Here is a 27,102-nt window from a genome sequence, read left to right as displayed (position 1 = left end):
AGAGGAACAAGCAACAGCTGAAGTTTGAGCAATTTGCTCAACATTGCTGTGAACAATATTGAGATGCTTCCTGAAGCCTGCATAAGTTTGAAACTGAAGCCTGCAGATTCGCTGACAACAAAACAACTTATACTTGGGTCCAGGATAATAACCATGTTTACCTCTTAAATGCGAAATCAACTGCTGGGATAAACTTTCTTACACAGAAAACATGTCAGCAGTTTGCTAACAATGCCTTCAAGAGACTGCCTTGCCTTTAACTAAGGTTTGTGACAATTATTTCCTGGTTAAGGATTTTGGTTCTCATGTCTCGAACTCTTGGTGACTCTTTCATTTTCCCCATATCAATATTATAAACTGTTGTCTGCAGAAAGGTGTAGAAATTCACAAGTGCACCATCATAAGACACATTGGACACAAAATTAGCTTTAAAAAGCTCATCAAATGCCCCAAGGGAGCGGTTTGCCTGGCAGGGGATGAGACGCTTGTCCATGGAGATGTAGAAGCTGTCAATGTTCCTCCTCTGGCGCCCAATAGCTAAGAGGTATGGCTGCTGATTCCGAAGATGCTCCTCTAAACTGCAGCAAGACTGGGGTCAGAGTAAATAGAATTACAGATGTGAATACAAACATCCTATGTTAATGTAAACAATTTGTTTCGTCAACCTCTTAGCCATTTTACACATGATAAAAACTAATAAATATTAAATTACCTTGTGAAAGACAACAAGTTTCTCAACTGCATCAGAGGCGCTGATTTTTGGATTCTTCGGTCCCCCTGGTGGTGGCGGAAGAAGATGTAACAGCAACAACAAGGAGGCCATCTCTTGGTCATAGGCTATGGAAAAAGTCATGAGAATTAATTAGATGCAAATACGTCTTAATGTATTCTTTGAGTTTGAATTAGAACAAGATTAGAATAAAGAGCATTTCCTGTAGAAAATGTGTGCGAGTGCTGAATGCTGAACGCCACTGCTGCAGCAATGCTTAAAAGCATAAAGCTGGAGAAGGAATGGTTTGTAAAGAGCTAAAAGCAGTTATAATGTTGAAAAGGCTGAAGAAAATTCTGAAAATCCAGCATGTTTAATAGTTGAAATGTGCTGCAATAAACTCTAATCTGACAGCTAAAGAAAATTGGTGATGAAGCAATGCTAACATAGGTGAAGCAATAGCTGAGAACAGATTTTAAGTAGACCTTGGAAAGAAAAACAAGTACAGTATATAAACACCACAAGGCTAAAATATGCCCCTAATGATCTGATTTTAAAGGCCTGCCCTCAAGTGTTGCCATGGAGATTTTAAGTTTTTAGATTTTACTATTAATTACCAATCAACAACCAACTTTCAGCATTCACACTAACTAAAAGGCAGTATACTTGTAAGTCATTAACTTTTTTTCTTATTCATAAAGAATTTGAGATACACAGAACAAACAATTGAAGTCAAGTAAAAAAAAAAATCAATTGGTCTTTATTAAAGGAGAAGTTCCGTTTTTTATTTCTGGCTTGGTTTATGATCGTGTACTCGACCACAACACTTTTTCATCATCCGGAGTGCTTCGGAAGACGAAAAAGTGTTGGTGGCAGTGGAATGGCATTTTTTAGTGCCATGTTGTGCAGCACAGCACACGCCCGGATGATTTTGCACACCTTAGCAGGGTGGTACAAAAGCATGCCCCCCGAGCGATCCAGACACCTCCACCTACATTTGAAGAGGTCGATGGCTCACTCCACAATGGAGTGCCCTCGCGCATGGGTGATGTTGTAGCGCACCTCCTCCTCGCTCTGCGGCTTCGTAAATGGGGTGAGGAGCCATCGCCTCAGGGGGTAGCCACTGTCACCTGAAATGTATAACATGAGAGCATTATGAGTCAGACCTTAGTTGGAATCTCTACAATCATGGTGTACTTACCAAGGAGCCAGCCATCACGCCCAGCGCCGGCTTGCAGTGTTCTCCCTACACTGCTGTGCGTCAGGATGAATGCGTCATGTGTCGAGCCAGGCCACCGTGCCACTAAGTTCGTCAGAACCATGTTCGTCTCACAAATAACTTGTACATTGACGGTGTGCACATTTTTACAGTTCACATAGACAAATTCATTTTCGGTCGGAGCCCTTATAGCAATCTGAGTGCAGTCAATGGCACCGATCACATTTGGGAAACCTGCCATGCTGCAAATTGCCTTTTAATGTTGGCCTGTTCACCCACAGTGTAGGGAAACCCGATGTATCGACCGCTCATTTTTAGAATGCCATCCATTACGGCTGGCATTATTGCGCTCAGCGACGGCTGTGATATCTCAGACCTGAAGACTGGGGTCTTCAGGAAACACCTATATTTTTTATTTAAGTAAAAGTTTATCTCACAATGTAAAAAAAAAAAAAAAAAGGGGTTTGAGACACCTAGCAATAATCTTGAAGTAGCATCGGCCGACAATGGCACCAAAAAAAGAATTACGATGACTAAATAACACACAAAATTGTCAATGAAAAGCCACAATATGGTAAACATTGTGTTTTTAATGTATAAAATACATTTTCAGTGCTTTGTTGTGTCAATAGATTCATTTTTGGACATCCAAACATACTTAGATTGTGAAAAAACCTTTACCAAAAGCAAAAATACAGCTGTTTCCTGATCTTTGCCTGATTATTACATCACTTATGCTGATTATGATAATAACAAGAAAAAACTTACATTTTTTAATGGCGTTACATGGCTGGTCGGATCCCCCCCTCTCCCCCCCTCTCTCTCACTCACACATACACAGACACACACACATTTATCCCGCGCAAAAAAGCATGTTTGAAAGCTTTTCCTATAGGCAGACTTTGAACTAAAACAGATTTTAAAAATGAAATTACACATGAAATAGGTTAGACTACTCCAGCACACACACATAAAAAGCTCTGCATGATACGTGACTCGGCGACTGTAGCCATGAACAGGCTGTAAAAGAAAAATTAGCTGAAACAGCTTAGATATTTAGTGGGGGAAAATAATTAATTTAAAGATTATTTTCGGCTGTTTTGGATCAGGTTAACCTTGGCCATCCCTACAGACATTAGCTAGCGTAAAGTTAATCCTCAATAATGTGTTAACCAGGGCTCTCAAGTTTCATGAAAAGTTTGGAGTGAGATTACATCTATTAGGGCTGGAGCGACTTGAAATTCTGCGTTTTGGCCGCAGCGGCCCCTCGGCCCAATCCAGACTCCCAATTATTTTTGCTACTTAAAAACCAGTTCAAGTTTACATACTGTTTATAATTGACCAGCATAAATAGAAACGAAAAGAATGGGGTAATCTAATAAGACAAATCCAGCTATAAAATAAATTGTTTTATTAATTGTTTTATTAAATACATTTAAGAAAAAACCCAACAACAAATGGATAATAAGTAAGACATTTTTCACAACAGCAGTGCTCAACACGTGTGTGTGTGTGTGTGTGTGTGTGTGTGTGTGTGTGTGTGTGTGTGTGTGTGTGTGTGTGTGTGTGTGTGTGTGTGTGTGTGTGTGTGTGTGTGTGTGTGTGTGTGTGTGTGTGTGTGTGTGTGTGTGTGTGTGTGTGTGTGTGTGTGTGTGTGTGTGTGTGTGTGTGTGTGTGTGTGTGTGTGTGTGTGTGTGTGTTTCAGTTTATGAATGGCCAGCCATTTTCACAGTCATGATGGATGAGAGCGTTCCATCCAGGGCCAAACTGTTCCTTGTTTTGGTTTTGTTCAGTCCCACCATGGAGAACACTCTCTCCACATCTGCATTGGAGTGTGGAAGCACCAACACCAGTTTGGCAATCTCAGACAGCCGTCCAAATCTGCTCAAAGCAGTCACCTTTGAAAAAATGTACCAAGGAGGCCTTATTACAGTCATATTTGCATTTATAAAGTTGATAAAGTAAATGTGTGTGTCAGATGGTGCAGAATATTTCTTACCCTGTTTTTCAGTGATGACATATTCCCCCAGAAAGCCTCAGTGTGAAACGTGGCTGGGTCTTGTGGCATAGGGATGTCCATCAGTTGATAGTCCAGGAACTCCTCACTGAGCTGATCATGCTCTTGGGGTCCGTGGAATGGAAGCAGTTCAGGAAACCTAAAGAACACAACGTGTACTGAATTGATAAAGCTACAGTAGGAGAAACAACAAGGTTTGTTTTTCAGATGTGATCGTCAAACTTCACAATCTATTCAAAATGTGAAACCCAGTTGCAGTTGGTTTGATGGGTCCTTGTATTGGATTTCATGAACTTCTTGGTTCTGCAGTGCTGCAAGCTTCAGAAACTTTGCACACAACTTGCGGATGAACTTTGTCATCTACAAAGTTGTAATTCAGAAAAGATTTTCAAATGACATTTGAACAATATGTATGAGCAAATGAAAAAATGACCAAGTACAGCACATTATTTGCAGAAGCATAGCTCAACCCTTCCATTTGACCTCTTCATGTAGAAGGAAGATTAAGGACTTCTCTCTCTGGAGTAGGAGGTTTAAGGTGGAGAAGGCTGGCAATGTTGCTTGGTAGAAGAGGAGGTACACCTCTGTTAATGGGTTAGAAAATGCATCCACCAGCCTTCTAAACCTTGGTTGTTTCTCATCTGTGAATACAAAGCATAGGTTGTGCATACCAAATATGTTTACCTTTCAGTCTTGTAGTAATCTTGCATTTGTGTCAGTGAAATATGCAGCTTACTTAATGACTTGAAGTAGCTGGTGAGTGGCTCATACTGCTGCAGAAGGCGAGTCAAACACCTCTCCAGGCTCAGCCAATGAATGGAAATGTGTTGAAGTATTTCCATGTACTCGCTTCCATGGAACTCACAGCATTCTGTGACAAGAATGTAACATCCTAAATGTCAGTCTAATGAAAGTCTTCTGCATGTCATTTGTACTACACTGGTGCTGTTTAAATCACAAACCTGACAGGTAACCGTTACGGTTGGTGCTACCCTTAAACCAGTATCCAACATCCACAGCCAGAACCTCTGGATCAAATCCAGTCACCTGCAATACATGATGTTTTATAATGACATTACATTCAATCACATCACAGATTCATTATACCACACCTTAAACTATTTAACCTGGGATTAGGGATTAGCTCTTTACAAACAGTAAAACATAGGCACACTTTCTGTTCATCGTTTACTCTTTACTCTCCAAACTAAAACCATAATCCAGTGGCGGACTGTCAGGGCCGTCTAGACCTTTTCTGAAGGCCTAAATATAGTGTCTTTAATAATACTTTAGTTTACCTATTGTTAGACTTATCTGAGTTTATATATATTGCCGGCTTGCATTAGAACAAGTATAAGCACCTGTTAACTTTACATTGAGTTGACTGTGTGGCTGTGGCTTAATCCACAGACATGTAGCTCTGTTTCGTTATGGTTTGTGGAGAAAGCACTGGCTTAGAATAGGGGAGAGCTGCTCTCCAAGCTCAAATAACATTATACACAATTGTGGGCTATTTGGGTAGACAAACTAAGAGGATATATGAGGATTGGAAGAATACATGATTACTTTTTTCTAGGGCTGTCAAGCGATTAATTTTTCTTTAAGCGTGATTAATGGCTGAATTTCAGTAATTAATCACATATTTGGAATGTATAAAATTCTATTATTTTGCATTTCACAACAGTTTTTAAGACCATATTAACAATGTTAAGCAACTCTTACCAGTGTATGTTGATTGGGAATCAAATGAATGCAAAGAAAGTTACTTTATGAACTCAACTTTTGGATTTATTTCAAATAGAACACACGTAAATTGTGGTTTATTTGGTAGTGTGACTCATTTTAATTTGATTTGCATCATTAGGTTTCCATACAAAACAGGTGCTATTCTTTTTTTGGTCAATAAACGAAGCATCAGTGAAGGCCAGACTACAAAACCGCCGCTGAATTAATAAAACCAACATTAGGAGACCCAATAAGTGAAGACTTACAGTTTGCCAATGACTAACCTAGTGAATGATAATAAATGAAGTTAGTTACCTACCGTATACCTTGCTTTGCTTTTCCAACTCGTCTGCAACCTGTGCGTGCAGGCGCATCCACGGAACGAGCACGCAGCGGGGGGGAAAAACTGCCCAGCAACAAGACGTACTATTTTCTGATTGGCTGGTAGGTCGCTGACGCGGGACCGCTGTAAACTCAGCGGAGAAGTCTCGCCCGTTCAGTATTAATTTCTGTGCGCTCGGCTTTATCACCTCTCAGCGTGAGAAATGCCAGGTGTGGCGTGTGAGCGTGTGAACTGGTTGAAATGCGTGTGTCTCACGCTCAATGCGTGAGACTTGAGAGCCCTGGTGTTAACACCATGCACATGCTAAGTTCTGCACAGCTAGCCAAATGAAGACGGAGAAAAAAAGCTGCGTCAGCAGGTGGGCGCTAAGCTAACTTAGCATTTATCTAACTTGTTGTCGACGGACCAGTCTTTTGAGTGACGTTAGCCAACTCAAATTCCCCGTAAAGATAACTTACGTTTCAAATATGTATTTTACACACTCAACTTGCCACTTGGTGTAAAGTTTTTTTTCCAATAACTCCTCTTTCTGAAAGTACGATGCAGCAGTCACGACCAGCGGGAACAACTCCAGACAAGTCTCAGCAGGACTTCACGTGAGCTCGTGACTTCAGACTAGAAGTGACGTTACCAGGCAGAATTTTGAAATAGCCCCTCCCCCCTTACAGAACTCAACATACTAAGTTATCTCTGCTTAACATGATTATTGCATTGCATCTTTCAGCTGAAAAGTACAAACAACTAATTTGATTTAGTAATGACAACGTCTTTTTACAAAACAAAAGAATAATTAATGATTGCTAAAAAGTTTAATTGGTAACAAAATCCGGGTTTACAATGTATCATGCTAACACACACACATTGGGCTGTTAAGCATTGTTTGTTTCACGTTAACACACACATACACATGACCGGTTGGCTATGGTGGTTACTCGACAACATAAAATATTGACTGTGTGACGCTAACGCTTATTGTAATAAGTACACTCACGGTATGCGCGTGCATAACCGGCGGCCAGGAAACCTAGACAACCAGCAGATACCGGAAAGAAGGAATATGCTTTCCGCCTCTTCTGCCTCTACCATTACATTGGCGAGCAAATATGCATTATGGGAAATGTAGTTCATCCAGGAAATCCGCCAATAATTTATTATTCTTTACCTTGACACAAGTTTCTATGTTCAGTTTTCACATGCAACGTTGCCAAAAGACGTTATCTAACGTTATAAGATCAGAGAGATGTTTTATTTCTGGCGATGTAATGTTACACCTTTGCAAGATGAAGTAACTTAAATTACATTTGTTGCATTCAACAACTTCTAACGTTACGTTACCTTTAACATTACTTGCATTTGGATTAAGGGTTAAACTATTTTACAACAAATCTTCAATGTAAACAAATGCATTCCCAGTTGTCACATAGTCTAAATTTCCGCATGTTAATGAAGTTATCGAAATTCTATTCAAAACAAAATATGAAAAGTTTTACTGGTAACTTAACGTTACTTACCAAATCAGGGCAGATAAGACGGTGCTTATGAAGACTTGGGCAATAAGACTAATGAAAAAAACTGAGGTGGTGGTGGTGGTTTGAAGGGGGGAGTAAAAATATGCATCACAAACAAATTCAAACTGTTCTTTTGTACCACATCCACACTGGCTTCAGGTCCGCTAGATCCGCTCCGCATACAGACAAATTCAAGATGGCTGACTCAGCTCTGCCGAAGGAGAGATGAGACCCATGGGTCTCATCTCTCCTTCGGCAAAGCAAACACTTCAGTGTGGATGTGGTACAAAAGAACAGTTTGAATTTGTTTTTAATTGTTTGTGATGCATATTTGTATCCCCCTCTTTCAACATGCATGCATGCATTTTTGTTGCAGCACTTTCTTGGATAAAAAAACAATGAAAATTGAGCAGTGAAGCAGTGATTAGCATGAATTTGTGGTTAGCGTGACGTGATAGCAGCCCTAGTAATAAGCAATTAATTTTCCTGCAGCTTGATCAAAACATCCCTAAAATAAAATATTAACATAATATTGAGGGATACCCGGAGTAGGAGAGTCTGCAACTTCAACCCGATGGCTCCGCCCTTTGTGTGGAATAGTTTCATAAGCGTGGGAGTGTATTCATCAAGCTTAGACATGAAGTTTGGTTCAAGGTGCACCATTGTGATTCGGTGAAACTCATCTTGGATCTGAAAGACAAATAATGAAACCAGATTTAAAGCCTAAAATATTAAATTAAATAAAATGTTTTGACCTGCCTATGTTTATCTTCTGGGTGAAATCATCTGACTGTACTGCAGGTACTACAAGCTTCAATGTTCGCATTTCCTCACATGCACTTTGAATGATTCAAAATTAATCCAGTTAGAAATTCTACAACCATATAATGCAACAAAACCCTAATCATTTTGGAATTTGATATTGAAAATATAATTTAGAAAATTACGTAAGACAGACAACACATTATTTTATGTAAGAGCTAAATGTGCAAAATCACCAGTGCAGTCTTTCAAAATTGACAAGGAATAATTCTAATCAGCATGCAACAATAACTCACTTGAGATGCCTCAAACAGAGCAGGCCAGCTGTCTTTGTCCTCAATGCTGGGTGATAAGTTTATTATTTGATTTCTTCTGTGTGCAAATGTTTTGGCCATTTTTTCTTGTATCAATTTGTTGTTGCGCCTTTTCTTTACTTCGGTAAGCAACTGAATCCTCTCTAGTTCTTGGCTTTCCTCATCCTCTCCTGCTGGATAAGGGGGGAGGTAGTTCACCTCTGCCTTTCGATACTTTTTTTATGTTCTTTGCAGACTTCTGGTGCATAGGGCTCTTGTGTTTGAGTGAATTGCATAACACTTCAGGAACACCGTAGCCTTTGAGTTTGGTGTGATAATTAGCCATCTTGTTTTTGAAGCTTTCTTGCCAGCCATAGTAACCAAGGGAGCCAGGTTCCTTGAGACAGGGATGTTTCTTAACAAGTGCCTCACCAACATCAATTCTCTGTTCTCTTAATGGGTAGGCTGTATATGAACTATATACAGTTTCAGCCAGCTTCTCAAGTATGTCTGCCTTGACCTTTGAGCTATTCAGAAGTGTTCCATTCTTCTTGTAGTCTTCATTTGCTCTTTCAAGCCACATCTCAGTTTCATATGCAAACTGTGGAATGGGGAACTGCTTTGGCCATGACTGACATCATTCTGTGGTACTGCGCCTAGGCAGGATAATGGTGTCGTTCGAATCTGATGTTCCTGCAGATGACTCTGCATTGGAAGCAGATGGCTCTGCACAAGATGAAGAGTCTGAGTCAGTTGATCTTTGAACAAGGGAACTGTCAACCCTTTCGTCAACTGTAAACAAGTCCAGAAGTTCCTGGGTAGCGCAAACAACCTTTATGGTGTCTTTGTTTTTGATGAGGTCACATTTATGAAGGGTGAAGTAATCATCAAATTCTGAGTCCAAATACTGAAGACTGAAGTCATCAGGAATTCCAAAGGTCTCCCTCACAACAGTTTGCAGCTCCTCCAGTGTGTGGTATTCCTGATGGAAGGACCAACTTTTCAATTCTGTCATCGATTATCACTCGCAGTTTTTCCTCCATCTCTGCCATCCTGACAAGAGTTACAACAGTTAAATTAGCTTTACAAGCAAAAACCTAAAGATGACAACAGACATACAGTGAATAATGTAATGAGGAGCTTGGAATGTGCCAGATTAAACAGGGTTAAAAACACTTAAATCATTAATAAACTTGAGGAGAGTGTTAATGGTAATTTAATTAATTGGGTAATTAATTGGCCAATTAAAATATGTCCTTATTCTGACTTTTTTATGATAAATCAATACAGTATTTGTAAATCATGTTTGCAGGCCCGCCCCTTAAAATTGGATTTTAAATGAGCAAAGAGAAAGTTTCCATTTTCAGCATTTGAATGTGAAAAGTGCCTTCCAGTGTCAAACATACATCATTATGTACAGTCAAGATCAAACAGTCAAGTGCAAGAACAAAAAGATCACATTTTTGAGTGGAGAGGGACTTTAAGACAGGATTGGATGATTTTGATAAAATATCTAATTGTAACAATTCAAACTGCTATTGCAAATGCAAAATTATTTGCAATACTAAAGGGAATATTTTTCACATAATTATTCCATTTTCATTGAAAAACATTAACATGATTATGGTGTGATTTTTGTGGGGATCTGTACCAAACAAAGATGTGTTTGTATAATATAATATAATATATAATGCAGAACCATTTGACACACATTAGCCTATTACAAATATTAGGCCTCCTGCTATTTGAAAGTATTGCAACTTTGATACACTTTAAATTAATTGTTCAGCCCTACTTTAAGATGTTATGGTTAACAACAATTTTATTTCAGTTACCTAAGATGAACACCACCAGCCACAGAGTGCTCAAAACATAATAACAGACTTTTAAGGGAAATGATGCCAAAATAAGAAACAAAGGAAACAGCTCACTTTGTTTCAAAATGTCACAAGCCGAAACCTAATTTCGATTTTTCTCTGAAGCACAAGACAGTTTAACAGCTTGTTACAGGGGTAACATTAAAAGCTTGACTAACGTTACAATTATTGAGATGCAATAAGTTAGATATAACTCCTAATTAACATTACTCACCTCTAAAAGCTCCTACATTTGCGCATGTTGCGGTGTCCAAGGTCTGTTAGTTTACTTGATGAAAAAACGTTGCTAGCTTGTAGCCTAAATGTTGAGTGGAAGCTCGGGCTGGCTGAGGCCAGGAAAAATGGTACAAGTGTATTAACGTTCGCTGATATGTTGAAAAGGAATTCCCAACTAGGTTTCAAGTTAACGTTATAATTGGCAAAGTCAGAAATAACTACACTAACTGTTATATCGTTTTAGTACTGGTCAAACTTTTAATTGCCTCAAAGACGAGGCAAACGACTTGGAGAGGGGAAAAAACTGACTTCGTTTGCTTAATTATGACGCAAAATACAATAAAGTTGTCATGTGTGGTAACTTGCAGTAACGCAAAAACAATGTTCAACTGCTACAATAACTTTAATTGTACATTAAATTACAATAATCAATGTTAAACAGGTCTTACCTTGAGGAAAAACAGCAGCCTCTTAGCCTTTTGCTCCGTTCCCCATGAACTCCTCTGGGAATCTTTCAACTTTTTCCATGTACCAGAACCCGTCACTACGCTGGTAAAGACCTACTTCCAAGACCTTCAATTGTGTTTCACAACACCTGACTTCACTACAACATGGCAGCGCCTGGAAGTTGGCATAATGGCAGGCTGTACAATCAAAATGGGTGGTGGGCGGCGAGCGAACTAAAAACGGCTTCCGTCTGCCACCCATCCGAGCATACATGGATGACATGACTACACTGGCTACAACTGCAGCATGCACCAGGCGACTACTTGCTAAGCTGCAGGAGATCTGCAGGATCACGTGGGCCCGGATGAGAATCAAGCCAAGCAAATCTCGAAGCGTCTCCATACACTGTAAAAAAAAAATTAGTTGACTCAACTTAACTAAGTCAAGTCATCTTGTTGCTTTGACTGAGTTAAGTTGAGTCAACTTATAGTGTCACCTTTATTTTTAAAACCCCAACAAGTCCAACTCCAACCAGCCTTGCTTCAAAATGAAGTTTAGGCATCAAAAAAGAATGTAGTTCTACACTACATCTGTAGTGTGAAACCGTCTTTTGACATATAATTACATTTCTTTAGATTTACAAAAGTGCAAACAGATCATGTTCAGATCTCCTAGACATGAGCCATGGCATGTGGGATTCAAACAGCCACATTTGAAGTAGCAAAGATATCCAAAATGTCTCTCCTTGGGAAAAATGTTTCTGAGAAACCTCAAAATTGAAAATGAAAACATTCAAACTACTGAAATGTCCACTCGACAATTTCTCTGTAATATCACATGCACTGTAAAACCCGATAAGTTCAGAATACTCAAAACTTTTGTGGAAACTGATTACCTTAATTTTGAAGCATTTTGCTTTAAAACTCATTGGACGGCGCTTCACAATGCAGATGGACAATGACTCGAAGCATACTGCGAAAGCAACCAAAGAGTTTTTGAAGGCAAAGAAGTGGAATGTTCTGCAATGGCCAAGTCAATCACCTGACCTGAATCCAATTGAGCATGCATTTCACTTGCTGAAAACAGAACTGAAGGGAAAATGCCCAAAGAACAAGCAGGAATTGAAGACAGCTGCAGCAGAGGCCTGGCAGAGCATCACCAGGGACCAAACCCAGCGTCTGGTGATGTCTATGGGTGCCAGACTTCAGGTTGTCACTGACTGCTAAGGATTTGGAGCAAAATATTAAAAAGTGACAATTTGATTTATGATTATGTTAATTGTCCAATTACCTTTGGTCCCTTAAAAAGTGGAAGGCACATATAAAATGTGTTGTAATTCCTACACCGTTCACCCGATTTGGATGTAAATACCCTCAAATTAAAGCTGAAAGTCTGCACTTAAAGCACATCTTGATTTCTTCATTTCAAATCCATTGTGGTGTAGACAGAGCTGGAATACTGAAAATTGTGTCAATGTCCAAATAGTTCTGGACCTAACTGTATCTACTTGGCAATCACACTGGAACAACCGATCCAGGAACTGAACAGCATAGTTAGACAGCCCTGCTGTAGCTGCAAATGTAACTGTAAATATAAAATATCTTGAACACCTCCTGATTTTGTGTGATTGTATACATCTTTGCGCAATGTGTGTAGTACATACTCCACAATTTAAGTGCTTTATGTAAAACTTAAATAAAATGAATGAATCAATAAAAAATTAAATTAAAACAAAAAAACAAGACATCAAGTCTATCCTGCTTGTAAGCAAAAACAAAATGTATGATAATTACTTATTGTAAAAGACACATCTCACATTCTTTCAGGATTTAAAAACATTAAGTGCAAACATGAACAACAGAGGTAGATTTAGTGGGCAAGACAACTTGCCAAACCGTTACATTCAAATGCTTTAGCAACAATGTATTAAAACACATACTGTCAAGATATAATACTGGGCAAAACAAACTAGTGTATATGCAGGAACGTACACTTAATTTGTAACTTGGCCGGCCTACTCTATCAGTAACAAGTCATTTTTGAGATTAAGTAGGCAGGGTTTTAGCGGTTTACCATCATCAAGACCCATCAGTACCTTCTGGATGAAGGTAAAAGTCTGAATAAGTTTCTTGGGGTAGTCCAAATGCATTGCATACGTCAACCCAAACAACAGTGCGAATGCATCAGCCAACCTGGGGATATTGCTCATCACAAGATCATCTTCCACCACAATGGCAATGCTTGCAGGACTGAGATGAACTGGACTTGTAGTGCTCTCTGTGACCACCGTGACAAGAGCAACAGGTGTGTCAGTGATGTCTGCCTCGCTCGACTCCTCCACCTAGAGTATGCAGAGAGGGTTCAACTGTAAGGGTAACTTGAAGAAATTAGACAGTTTCATCTATATTACAGGCGAGTATTTCACAGGTCATTCCTCAAAAGGTAACTATAAAGGTAGGTATTTCACAAGTGACTATTCTGTAGTCTACCATCTAACAAGTGAGTGTATCAGTAGGTATTTTACAGGAACTTAAGGTATGTATTTACAGGTAGGTATTGTACAGCTGGATATGATATGTAGATGTATCTCATGTTTGTATGTTTGAGTAATTGCTACAAGGTGAGCGTGCGTTTGTGTGTGTTGCATTTCATAAAGAGCTAAGGTCAAAAGGTCAACCAAACTGCAGCATGTGTACCCACACCTACAAACAGGGTTTACTCGGTGGTTAAAAGGAGTATTTATGTGGCTTCTGAGGTCTATCACATTATTAGGGCAGTGCTAGGTAGCTGCTAGGGTAAAAAAGCTATACAACCATGGAAAGCCAGCAATATGACCTCATTGATAGTAACAGTTCTGTGAATGTCATGAATACTTACATTCCAAATCTTGAAAAACTGTGGGTCCTCCTCACGTAGGTATATCGGAAGGGCACGAAGGACTGCGGTCCGTTTAATGTGGACATCCTGGAGTTGCTGGAAGGACAAGCAAAAATGAACATGATAAACAAGTGTCGGCAATTCGCTACTGCTGCCCAGCAAAAAATAATTTCCATGACTAAGTTCAAAACACGTTTATATTACAGCATAATTAACTTATCATAAGTTTCTAACTGACAACAGAAGGACTGCCCTTATTTGTGTCACAGCCATGACAGAATGTGACTTAACACAAGCCAATTTATTTCATAGAATCATCCGTCCTTGGCAGAACTTGATTTGGACCAAGTTCATCTTAAACTCACCTGGAGATCATAAATCTTAAAGATGTCACGCAGCGCCTCTGCTATCTTCCCTGTGCGTGCCGCCTTCTGTCTGTATAAGGCCATCAGTTGTGGTGTGTGTCGGTCAAGCTCAGCAAAGAACTGGTTCCGTAAGTTGACGTTTGTGATGCGGTGGAACTCAGCACAAACCTACAAAACCACAAATGTACAAGTGTATTTAAGATCAATAATGGATTTGCAAAAGTGCTGTCAAATTTAATGCATTAACACATGCAATTAATCTGGAAACAATAATGCGTGAAAAAAAATGAATGCATGATTAATTGCATCACATGAGGAGGAATAGCCAGTCTCTGTGTTGCCACACATGCAGCCGGGCAGCAACAGAGAAGGATGTCTGAGGTTGGATTTTGTGCAATTTGGACTTGTAACATGTTCAATATTAATAAACCTTGATAAATAATGAAAGGAAACTCAGTGCAGCAGTGGGCGGGGCTTCACAGCACAGAGCGTGACAAACGTTGTAAAGATTATATGGTAAGAGATACGTCAAAATAAAAAGGGGAGACACCGACAAAGATGTGTGAAGATGGGCAGAAATGACTGAGAAAGTCTGTTCTACCTGCGATTCAATCTGAAGGGCCGGCCATCTCTCCAAGAAGTCCTTCACCAATGGGTTTTCCTGAACAATCTCCTGGCGACGAAGGGCAAAGGTCATCTGCATGAGCTTTTCTATCAACAGTAGGTTTCTCTCAGTCTTTGAAACTTCGTGCATGATCTGTAGTCTGATTTCTTCCAGACTGGCCTGGTTTTCTCCTTTGGGAAAGTTTGGAAGATAGTTCACTTCAGCTTGTCTGGCTCTTTTTATGTTGGAGTGGGGGTGTTCTCTGTCAGGATTGTTTCTGCTCCTTTTGCCTGAGTTGACACACACCTCCAAACATCCGGATCGGGCCAATTTGGTTCGATAATTCCCCATCTTGAACTTCAGGCTCACCTTCCATCCGTACCATCCACTCACACTTCCAGGCTCTTTAAGACATGGATGAGCTGTAACAAGTGCTTCAGCTGCCTTACCCACATCTTTGTCACTCGGATAAGCATTGAAGTTTTGCATCGCTGCAGCCATGTTTTCCAAGATGTTGTGCTTTTGGGCTCTGGTTAATTTCAGTGTCTTTCCAGATCTCTCAAAGGCAATGTTTCCCTCTTCAAGTACATGCTCCACTTCATAGGAAAAAGTAGGCACAGTGAAAATGTCAGGCCATCTCTTCTAACGCTGGCTCACGGGCACATGAGGCAGTATGTCTGTATCAGAACTTGCACATGAGCTGTTGTCACTTTCTGATCTGACCACTTTCAATGTTCCTTTCTCTGGTAACTCTTGAATATCAACTAGGCAGCTTAGTTGTCCACCAAAGTCAGGGTCTTCATACTGCAGGGTAAATTCAAAGTCCAGTCTTGGCTTGACTTTCTCTCGCAGTATGTTGATTAGCTCTTCCAATGACACTGGCCGCTCAGTCAGAGTTACCTTCATGGCAACATCTGTGGCAATGTAAACACGCAGTAGGAATTTCTGGGGTGCTGCCATCATCTGATAGGCGAATCCATGAAAGAAATGAAAAAAGAGAGATTTAGTTAGACTGTTTCTATACAAAAAGTGAACAGCTAATTAACACCTCTTACATATTAGTCCTAGTATCAAGACCTTATACAGAAGCGTATTGCATTCACTGAGTTATGTGTTGTGTTTTTCAGAGTAATTCTTTTCTGTTTTTCAGGGTAATTTATTCATTTTTTTATATTCCTATATAAGGACAGAACTGAACTGAAAAGTCCTAAGGTGCTTGCGTTAAATCCTCTCTGAAAAAATACCCCAAAAAACAGAAAATGACTAAATAATAATAATAATAATAATAATACTAATAATAAACTACTCTAAAAAAACAAATGTAAATTACCTCAAAAAACAGAAATAACCCAGAATAAAATTGAGAAAAAAAAACCCTGAAAACAGAAATAAAATAGACCGAAAAACAAAAATTAATAAAAACAAAGAATAAATAAATAAAATAAATGAATTACTCTGAGAAACAATACTCCGAAAACAGGCCTTTTTTATCCTTCAAGTGAATGCAATACCCTTCTGTAACTTTGGAATGGAAGAGTATGGCCTTATTGATTTCCACTTATGGTTTAAAATCAATTGCTTTGATTCTTATATCACAAGATGTAAATCAACTTTCAGTGGAGCAGTAGGAATCGTCTGGGAGTCAACAACAGTTTCCCGTCAACATTGTATGCAGAGAGGGGTGAGCTATCATTGAGCTCCAATATGCTGTGGACAGTCATATTCCCTGGGGAAAGTTCATAAGACCTCAGGTGCTCAATGTAGAAAGATGCGTGTTCTTGACAAATAAATGTCACATTGTTGTTAACAAGGAGGATCTTTTCAATTTTGCAAAACTGAGGCAGTCCCCCCTCCTGCCCCGCTGATACAAACATCCCGACATCATAATTAGTGCCGTCAATAGTGATCTTCGATGTGCTGTAAATCATGTTGCTGTCTGTTTTTTGTCTAATGTGTTCTTTTGCGACCTCAGGAAGCACTGAAACCAAGACAGAAGAGACATTTGCTGTTTGCAGATGTGGTTTAAAGAAAGATGGTGCACTAAGGTGGTAGGCCACCATGTGCTGATGCCTAGTTGCTAGTGTTTTCAAAACTTTCTTGAAGTTTTGAGCGTCATGTACTACACGCTTGAAAAAGCGGTGTTTTCCCTCAAACCTCATAGTCCACAAATGGACAAGGGGCCCGAAACAACGTATGAGATCTGGGTAGTGCTCGACAAAGTGATGCTTAGGGCGCAGTCTGAACTCAGGGAAAACCTCCAGAAGCATTTGTCTGTGATCCTGTATCTTAGTCCGCAAATACTGGATAGATTCATCATCAAATGTGGGGGACAGCCCCAGCTCCACAATCTCCTTCAAATCCATCAATACAGTCCAAGCACCATCTCCCTCAGGAACTGTATTACCAATCATCAATGGAAGTAGTCTCAACAATGCGCTATTTTCGTGGCCATTGCCACCAATGGTCCTCTTTCCAGCAAAGTTCTTTGAAATAGGCTTTGGTTTGTCCACCTTATCTGTATGTTGGTATGGGAATGATACAATTTTCCTGTTCAAATACTCAAGGGTAAAATGTTTGAGCCGGATCATTTCCTCAAGACACAGGGCCAACTCCACAGGTACAATACCCTCTAAAAGATCATGCAGGACATCAGGCGGGAAACCAGTGGTTGTATGAAAATACTGCAAATTCTCTCTCAGGATACAGTCCCCTTGGACACCAAACTGACTTGGTCTGACCCCTTGGGTAATGTCCTGCACATCACGGTCATGACTGGCTTTTGTCCTTAGATGAAATCCGCCATCTCCAACATCATGAGACTGAATTTCGTCTCGTGTGGCTTTGCAGAATATACAAACATATCCTGCTCTGAAAGACTGCATGAAGCCTGCTAATCCATGGGCTGCCAGATTATCAGCCACAACACATGAAACAGTGCCCCGAACAGACTCACCAAGGCACTCAATGAACACACCATCTTGTTCAAGAGTGCAAAGGTCTTGTAACAAAGGACCAAATGCTCTTTGATAGCCACACCTCTGAAGATCAGGTACCTTACATAGGACTGCTAGTTGGATCACATGCAGTGCTGATCGGTATTTAGCTGGTAGATCAGCAAACACCCAGTATACCGAAAACAGTTTGTGGATTTTCCGTGAAGTGCCTAGTGGATTTGCTATTTCAAGGTCATCAATGTACAAAAGCAGTGGCAACTTAAGTGACTCTGAGGAAGACAACAAATCATTGTCCTGGAAATATGAGCCATCTTGGTGGCTCATGTAATGGCCTTTTTGTGACATCTTGGTTTCCTTGATTCTTTCAAGGATATCAGTATGTTTGAACATTTCCTGGATCATCTGGAGGATAGGGACATAAACCACTGTGCATGTGGGTTCTAACACATACTGCACTGGCATTACCACAGGGTAATTTTTCTCGATAAATGTTTTTCTTCGTTTAGCTGAAGACAACTCCTCACCTTTAGCTGTGGCACTGACAAAAATATTTGCGTCCATAACAGCATTCACCAAATCATTCAGGATAGCTTCAGTAGGAGAGATGTCATGCCTCTGTAGTATCTCTTTTAGCGTGTCTTTGATAATAGGTTGAGACAAGGAAAATATCTGAGTCAGATGATCAACTATTTCCTGAGATGCCATGTCGGAAATGTGAAGAATAGTTTGCATCTTCAGGAACAAGGACAACAAATTATTGTGTAACTGGGCTCTTATCTGGCTGATGTCACACCAACTGTCAGCCTCAGGAATAGCCAATGTGTCTGAATGCGGAGACTGAGCAAAATCCTCATCAAGGTCAGCAGTGTTTCTGACCAATGAACTATCTGTTTCTGTTGACACAATGTCATCACGAATGTCTAGACTACCTGTATGTGCCCTACTTTTATGTGTATTAAATGAGGAATACACATTTGTGCTGTAGTTACAGTTTTTAAACGGACATGTTACGGTCTCACGGTTTCTTAAGTGTCCCCTTAAATGACTGAACAGTGTTGCCTCAGAGAAGGGATGTTTAAACTCACACAAGGGGCAGGTAAAAAGTGCATGTCCTGCTTGTGCTCCTTCAATTGTACCAGTTGTACATGTGTCTTTGTGAAACCGTGATAAATGAATTTTCAATGCATTAAATGACTGAAATGTACAAATACAAGCGTCGTAGATACATGGCAAGGGGCTAACTCTTGAATAATGGCTATGCTTCAAACGATAGTGCCTAAATAACTGTGCCCGGGTGTCTGAGGACACAGCACACAATTTGCACTTCCATTCCATTGAACCATTACCCCAGACTGACCTACATCTGAAACGATCCTGATCCTGTGTGAACAGATTAGATAATATGAAATCAGTCAAATAATGCAATCAACATCTTTACAAACTAATCAAATGTAATGTATTAATACAAAATTTCAGATGTTAATAAAACTTACCAATGAAGTTGCTCTCTGTGGACTTGTGTGACTGTGTAGATCTGCAAATAAAAACAGACAAAAATAACATTTCATTTAAAAAATGATTTAAAAAAGTTTACTCAATAATAGAAAAAAGGAAAACATTTGTTAAATCAAGTGTTTGACAGATACTAATATTACTGCTTTTAGTAGTACTCAAATTACCACTACTAATGCAACTACTACTTTTACTATTACTACAGAGTGGCTGGTTGACAAGGACTTTTTCAGACACAGCAGCATTGAAAAATGAAATGAATGCAATGAAAAATGCAACCGCAGAACGGAGCGTCTCTCCTGCTAGCTGCTGTCAGCTGACGAGTCGACCAGGCTGGGCGGTAGATAAACATGCTTGATAAACATGATGAAATCAGACTCCCTCGAGTCTCCATATAATTTCACAATTATTCATTAATTATTTGACCAACACAAAAAACATGTTACATGACTTCTGAATTGCTAAACTGAAATCCGCAAACCTTAGCCAACATTTAATGTAAGTTTATATGTCAAACTACTGAAAAAAATGCTCCAATTAAATGAAATGGGGGGCAAAAGAACACTGCCCAAATTGTCATGTATAGAGTTACCTTGATTCTTGAGAACACTGTTTAGCATCCACTTCAGCCTATGAGAAAAGAAAAATTGTAGAGGGTTAATACAAGTTTTCAGATATCATTAGCAAACTTAACAGTGATGGAAGTACAAAGGTAATTTACTTGAAGGGAAACTTCGGTTTATTTCAACCTGTCTCCTTTCGTCATGAATTCGCTTTGTGTGACTAGTGATGTGTAAATATTAGTTGTCATGTTAGCCGTCATCCAGATAGAGCCGGGATGCTGTTACTAGGTTCAGACCTGTTCAAATGTTAGTGAACGGGCATACTTTCACAGGCAAATTTCGTCCACTAAACAAGCTTTTTTCCACTAAAACCACCACACATTGTTAGTAAAATGTCAGAACATATAGAAACCACATGGAATTGTGTCGTGTCGCACTTACCCGTTTTAAGACGTCTTTGTTTACATGTTTGAGCTAATTACCTAATTTACATGTCTTTTCTTTATGTTCTGACATACACTACTCACAATAAGTTAGGGATATTGTGAGAGACTCAGTGGATTTTATACATTTTTGCGGTAATAAATATTTAACTAATGACAATGGTGTTTCTTCCCATTCATTTTTAGTAATTTCAAAGGGAACTTTTATTTATTTCATCAAAATTCAGACCAAATAGGAAAAGCACTCATGTAAATAACAATATCCCTAACTTATTGTGAGTAGTGTATATACTAATGATGTGTGGCGGTTTTAGTGGAAAAAAGCTTGTTTAGTGGATGAACTTTGCCCGTTCACTTTCCTTTCAACAGGTCTGAAGCTAGTAGCAGCATCCCGGCTGTATCTAGATGACGGCTAACATGACAACTAATATTTAAACATTACTAGTCACACAAAGCAAATTCAAGACGATAGGAGACAAGTTGAAATAAAGCGAAGTTTCCCTTTGAGTAATTCGTTACTTTTACACCTTTATGTCCGTGTGTTAGCCTTAACTTACCTTAATAGTAAATAACAGTTCGCATTACAGTTTACGTTAGCCACTAATGTTACACCGTATCCACACTGCATGCGACGCGAGCGAGCGTCAGCGTCAAAAACCGTTCCATTGCTTTATTTTTTATGTGAACTGTCTACACTGGATGCGAGCGACTCGGCGCGACGATGGTGGGGAAAATAAAAGGCGAGTCTCGGGCGGGTGAATAAAGGCAGATTTATGGTTCCGCGTAAAATCGACGGCGTAGCCTACGGCGTAGGGTACGCGGCGACGCGCACCGTTCGGTTAGTGCGCCGCGTACCGTACGCTCTAAGGTCTGCGTTGGTGTAACGCGGAACCATGAATCAGGCTTTTAAAAGGCGAGTCTCAGCTGTCAATCAAAAGAACGTGGTAGAACGTGGGGGGCGATAACGCGTTCAGTGTGGACAGAGCGCGTCCGATTCCACGCGGCGCGAAGCAACAGTCGCACGCTCGCGTGCAGTTAGGACAGGCTGTTAGTTAATTTAGGTGCGCGTTAACGTTATTTGACTTACCAGATCAGAGCACTAAACAGAAACAGCAGCAACACACTAAGAAGCGACAGGACTACAGTTGCCTGAAAAGAGTTACCAGCTAACGTTAACATTATTGCCTTGCTTTGCAATGTTAACACTCACGACCAGGTAACGGCAGGGACGAGACGCCATTCAAAAATGAGCGTGAGGCAATGGGCGGGACTGTCATTATTTCGTTAACCGCAAAACAGCAGTCTAACACACATATACTTCATTATATCTTTACAGCGTTACAACAAGCAAACGAGTTTTGACAAATTTCGATGTACTTACTTGCAAATTCCTGCACGTTTTGCATGGGCTCAGATCTCCCGTCCCCGCGTACGAAGAGCAGCCATGTTGTTTAGATTTTTTGGTCAGGGCAGAGCATGGATCTATAGGGCAGAGACGCAACGTAATGACGTCCGTGTACGTCGCTGTCGGTACACTCACAAAAAATCATTAAAGTTGCGGAGTACACTCATAAATGGGGAGTCACATAAAAATATAACTATCTTATTTGATCAGAACATTTAATACTTTTAAGCTGAATTAACTTTAATACAGATTTTAATTGTAGTGCTCTCATTCTTTATAAGTGCACATTACTGTTCGGGTTTACAGTGTGGATTACTGTTCCTCCAAATAGAATAGAATTAAGTCAGAACATGAAAATAAGATGGTGTGACCCACAGAAGGACAATACATTTTTATACATTTCTTCTCCTCTTAAATGAAAATGAAAATTCTTTCTCTGGCATATGCAGAAAAAAAAAGTTTTTTTACACCCTCTTAAAACAACCAGGGGCCTCATCTATAAAGCTTGCTTGCGCAGAAAAAGCGCCTGAAAGTTGCGGAAGCCGCCATCTACGCAAAGCCTCGGATCTAAAAAGAAAAAACTAACCGAAAAATCTGCGTATCTTTACGGCAACCAGGACCCTCCCGTAGGAATTTACTTAAGACACGGGGAACTGGCGAGGCAGGCGGTGAGGTGGTGAAATGAAGCCAGATTCATGTCATACTATTAATAATGTCATCACATATCACAACATATATCAGACTTATAATAAAATTGTGCTGATAACGGAGCAGGCGGCGGGGGGGGGGGCGGGGGCAGGGATGACTGCCGCTCCGAGCCCACTACTCCACGCCGAAGAGGAAAAAAGAAAGTGTTCTGATTAAAATAAGGAAAGTTGGACTATATAACAATTGCGTTCATAAGGATAAAGTTTAAAAAAAGAAAAAAAATTAAAGAAATAGTCCCTTCTCCCCGTGTGTGTCTGCCTGTCATGCACGGGTACGTGCGCTCATGTTGTTTACTTTTAAGCCGGAATTATAGTTCTGCGTCACACCAACGCAGAGCCTACGCCGTAGGGTCCGGCGTAGGTGCGCGTCGCCGCGTACCCTACGCCGTAGGCTCTGCGTTGGTGTTACGCGGAACCATAAAACAGCCTAGAGCAGCTCTGAGGGGAGACGGGAGGGAGGAGAGGGAGCGGGGGCTGCCGGGCCGCCGTCCCGAGTGTCTTGATGATTTGCTGAGCCTACCGTTAGTTTTTTAACTGTAAAAAGTGGGGGGGACAAATACATCATTTTGAAAAGTGGGGGGGACATGTCCCCCCTGCCTCCAGTGGAAATTGCGTCGTGCGATCGTGGCACTAACGGGCAGCAACGACGTGCTGCCCCTCACTCGCTTTATTTTATACTATTTATATACTTTTTCTACTTTTACTGTCACCACCAAATAATCTCGTTTCACTGTCCTCTCTCCACATCATCCACAACATCTCGATCTCAGATCTATCTCAGCGAAATTCAGTGGCACGGTGGCTCGACACGTTCATTCATTCTGACGCATTCATCCCTAACAGGCAGCAGGAAGCCGCTGCGCATGCTCAGTAGGCTCATCCATATGGATTTATGGGCGTGTTGAGGGCGGGATATGGGGCGTATTCAGCTGCGCAGCTTTCCAGGTGGACTGTGATTCATAAAGGGAACATTGCGTTGAAGTCTGCGTGCACACGGTTTTATTAGATCCGGATTTTTTTTTGCGCCCGCCATTTTCGGCTTTTGGGCGTACGTGCACTTTTAGTATGAATCCTACGCACTCCATTTTAAATGAGGCCCCAGCTCTTTCAGGGGTTACCAAAAACTGAAATTACACTGTGCTGTCCTGCTTGTAAAAAAAGGAAAAATCTTTTGAGGGGAAAGAACAACCCCATTCTAAGTGTGTGTTCAAGATATACATAGAAAAATGTATCTCTGAGAAACTTGACCAAAGGTCAGTCAGAAAACCAAACATTGCTAAAATCTCCTCTCTGTTGATTTTTTCTCTACAACATAAAACACAAATTATTGTCTGCAAGAGAGCAATGTTGCAGTAAAATGTAGTAAGTTATACATAGAAATATGTATCTCTGAAAAACTTGCTCAAATGTCAGTCAAAAAAATGATTTTTTTACATTACTAAAGTCTCCACTGTGTTCATTACTGCTCTACAACATAAAATACAACTTAGTGTCTGCAAGTGAGCAATAGAAATCTGAACATGAAGACAAGAAACACTGTTTTGACCCATAGAAGGGCTTTACATTTACTTTCCTCTTACTAAATAGTGCAATGGACAAATGTCCAAAAAATGAGAATTCTTTCTAAGGGCCAACTGCAGAAATATCCTCCTGAGGCAACCATTTAACTGAGCAGTTTGTTCTTTAGAGAGTGGACCCTAGGAGTGCAAATCTCGGACCCGATTCCCATGAACAGGCGCTGAATGACTTCAAAAGTATATTTCAAGTCTTTTGGATAGTCAAGGTTCAGAATGTACACCAGGCCCATCAGGTTCACAGAAGCGTTGGGTACATCACCCAGATGACGCACGACGATCTTTTCCTCGATGACGATGGCAACATCGTTGTAGGAAACAGGAAGGGGCTCCTTCACATCCTCAACGACCAAAAGGATTCCAATCACCATTCCCTTGATGACGTCCTCCTCAGGATCTGTTGGCTTTATGCAAAAAACAAAAAGGTGCCTGTGCTTTAGATGCGTTTTGCCAGTGTAAACACACAGAGGATGCCTGAAACGATACGTGTAACCCTGCCCATAGTGAACTGGTTTTTGTATCATTGAACATTTTGCTGGTTACCTCACCCCTCTTCATCAGTGTAGAGGGATTTTCTTTCTTTTTTTTTTTTTTTTTTTTTTTTTTTTACCTTGTCTGCACACATATTATTGATTGATACCATGACGGTAGAAACCAAAAGTGTATATATGTGCATTATTACTGTATGTAATATATACATATATATATACGCACACATATGCGTACACATACATAAATATACACATACAAACCCAGTGTTTGTTTTTTTTTTTTTTTTTTTTTTTTTTTTTGGGGGTGGGGGGGGGGTGACGACATCCACTGCCAATCCAGGAAGCAGGAACACACGGAGACACACGTGTGTGTGTGTGTGTGTGTGTGTGTGTGTGTGTGTGTGTGTGTGTGTGTGTGTGTGTGTGTGTGTGTGTGTGTGTGTGTGTGTGTGTGTGTGTGTGTGTGTGTGTGTGTGTGTGTGTGTGTGTGTGTGTGTGTGTGTGTGTGTAATAAACCAAACAAAGCTCCACCTGAAGTGTATCTATAGTGGGGGAGGGGGGGGAGCAACCCCGCCACCCGCGAGACCAGAGGCCGACAAGGAAGAGCCCGGAACCCAGGCCACCGGCAACCCCACAGAGGGGAGAAGTAGGAGGGAGGCAACCCACCGCCTGCGAGGCCCCCCCCCCACCCGGCGGCGGCCGAGGGGGCCCGCGGGCGGGGCCCCCACGGCGCGGAAAGAAGCAGCCAGGGATCCCGCGGCGGCGGACCGCGACCCAGGCAATCCCCGGCCACCCGGTCCGGGCCGGACACGCGGCCAGGAGGCCCTCACCCTTCAGGCCAACGACCCCCACCCGGCAGGGGGCCAGCCTGCCCGGAGAGACAGAGCCGCCCCGGCCGCCGACGCGGGCAGGCGCACCCGTTCCCCACGAAAGTGGCCCTCCAAGACCAGAGGGGCGCCCCGCCGTAGAGGCAGCGGGGGGGACCGGAGACGGGCCCGGAGAGAGGGAACCCCCCAACAAGGCGACACCCGCGCAGGCCCGTCAACGGAGGGCCCCAGACCCAGGCATCCCATTCATTCATCCATTCACCTATCCGATACCTATACTAATAATAATATAATATACTATACATAATAATAATAATAATACTAATAATAATACTAATAATAATAATAATAATAACCATCTTTGTATAATATAATATTGATAAATTATTAATTATTAATTAATTATTATTATCACATGGTGATGTGCAGGTCACAACTTGTCCACGATATCGTTCAAGTTTTTAATTGTGTATTTCATAGGCTTGATGAGGGAAACTCCATTAGCCTCCATAGTGTAGCACTGTTGTTCTAAAATTAGCTTACACTGACAAATAAAGGTAACGAACCAACTGCTATGACTAGAGCAATTATGGCAATGGGCAAATTTGCCAAAATGTTGAACTATCCCTTTAAATATTCAGTCTGTATCAAGGTGCCTATTCAACCACATTAATTAGTCAAGGTTTACTATCTGGCATAATCTAAATCTTGGTTCCTCTCCTCAGTGGGGTTGCACAATTAATTTGGCCTACAACTACAACAAACATACACTTACATCTTTGTCGAGATTCTCCATTAACGATGTCATTTGTTGTACATTCTCAAAACGCTTCAACCAGAACAGCTGAAGAAGTTTGTGCAGATGGCTGTCCAGACCCTCGTAGAACTTATTGATGTCCATCCACATTAGCCTGGTGAATTCCTTGACGATCTATGGGGAGAACTAATGTTACAGTTTTAGTTCAAGTTAAAAGTCACCTAAAATTTTCATATTTCATTACTACGGCAAACATGTGGTTAGACATGTGACATACAGCAGGGACCTGTTACAGTCTCAAGGTGCGTATTACATTTATATTAACGTCAACAATCTGAGTCCTCAGACTGTCCTGTCCCTGGCCACCGCAAAGGGAGAACATGAGTTTGCTTGCGCAAAGGTTGAGTTTATTAATGTTTACATCCGACTGATATGTCAGTCCTTTGTTGTCATGATAATTCATACATGCTAAATAACAAGGTTGTAATTTTAACAAATCAGTATAAACTACTATGATTTAAGTAGTTAAATAAAAATATGTAATTCATATCAGTTTAAGCGTGTGAGAAGTCATCAAATTTCAGGTGTAAGGTGAATAAAATATGAATTGTTGAGGGTATTATAACAAAAATAAATAAATACACATTCTACCTGTCTTTCAGTAAAAAGGGGAGGCCATCTGACTCTCATTTCGGCCACAGGGGGCTCCTCTTCAACGACCTCCTGTCTTCTCAGTGCGTATGTGGCGTTCATTGCATCATCGATGTAGGCCAAGTTTGGGGTTGTTTTTCTCAACTCCTGGACATCTTTTGTCTGTCTTCTTCAAGACTTCTGCTGTCTCTTCCCTGGGGTAGATCTGAAAGAAAATTTGTTTCTGACCGTCTAGGTTTCTTTACTTTGTTTCTCT

The 27,102-nt window shown here is 40.7% G+C and overlaps 1 protein-coding gene and 1 long non-coding RNA gene across 2 annotated transcripts; both read right to left on the bottom strand.

Annotated features, from left to right (window-relative positions):
* Positions 1-4,199: 4,199 nt before the first annotated feature.
* Positions 4,200-4,753, bottom strand: LOC133447575 (uncharacterized). Its single transcript, XR_009782923.1, has 3 exons — positions 4,682-4,753; positions 4,429-4,586; positions 4,200-4,305 (listed from the first exon to the last, which is right to left on the bottom strand). It is a non-coding gene; the product is annotated as an uncharacterized LOC133447575 (long non-coding RNA).
* A 7,803-nt stretch (positions 4,754-12,556) lies between these two features.
* Positions 12,557-16,178, bottom strand: LOC133447574 (sterile alpha motif domain-containing protein 3-like). The gene is made up of 4 exons (XM_061726284.1): positions 14,960-16,178; positions 14,359-14,526; positions 13,994-14,089; positions 12,557-13,457 (listed from the first exon to the last, which is right to left on the bottom strand). The coding sequence occupies exons 1-4, from the start codon at positions 15,461-15,463 to the stop codon at positions 13,131-13,133; spliced, it is 1,095 nt and encodes a 364-aa protein (XP_061582268.1). The 5' UTR covers positions 15,464-16,178; the 3' UTR covers positions 12,557-13,130.
* Between the last annotated feature and the right edge of the window lie 10,924 nt (positions 16,179-27,102).

This window comes from Cololabis saira, chromosome 7 (genome assembly GCF_033807715.1).
Source record: "Cololabis saira isolate AMF1-May2022 chromosome 7, fColSai1.1, whole genome shotgun sequence".
NCBI lineage: Eukaryota > Metazoa > Chordata > Actinopteri > Beloniformes > Belonidae > Cololabis > Cololabis saira.
The sequence above is the reverse complement of the archived record's forward strand: the minus strand, read 5'-3'. Positions and strand labels throughout refer to the sequence as shown.

Bases quoted from the DNA above. Each gene is read 5' to 3' on its own strand.
- LOC133447574 (XM_061726284.1), bottom strand. From the start codon at position 15,463: ATGGCTGCAGCGATGCAAAACTTCAATGCTTATCCGAGTGACAAAGAT. The intron at 14,527-14,959 runs GTAGAACAGACT...GTGGTTTTGTAG, and splicing joins CCCTTCAGATTGAATCGCAG to GTTTGTGCTGAGTTCCACCG. The intron at 14,090-14,358 runs GTGAGTTTAAGA...TTGTCCTTCCAG, and splicing joins TTAAGATTTATGATCTCCAG to CAACTCCAGGATGTCCACAT.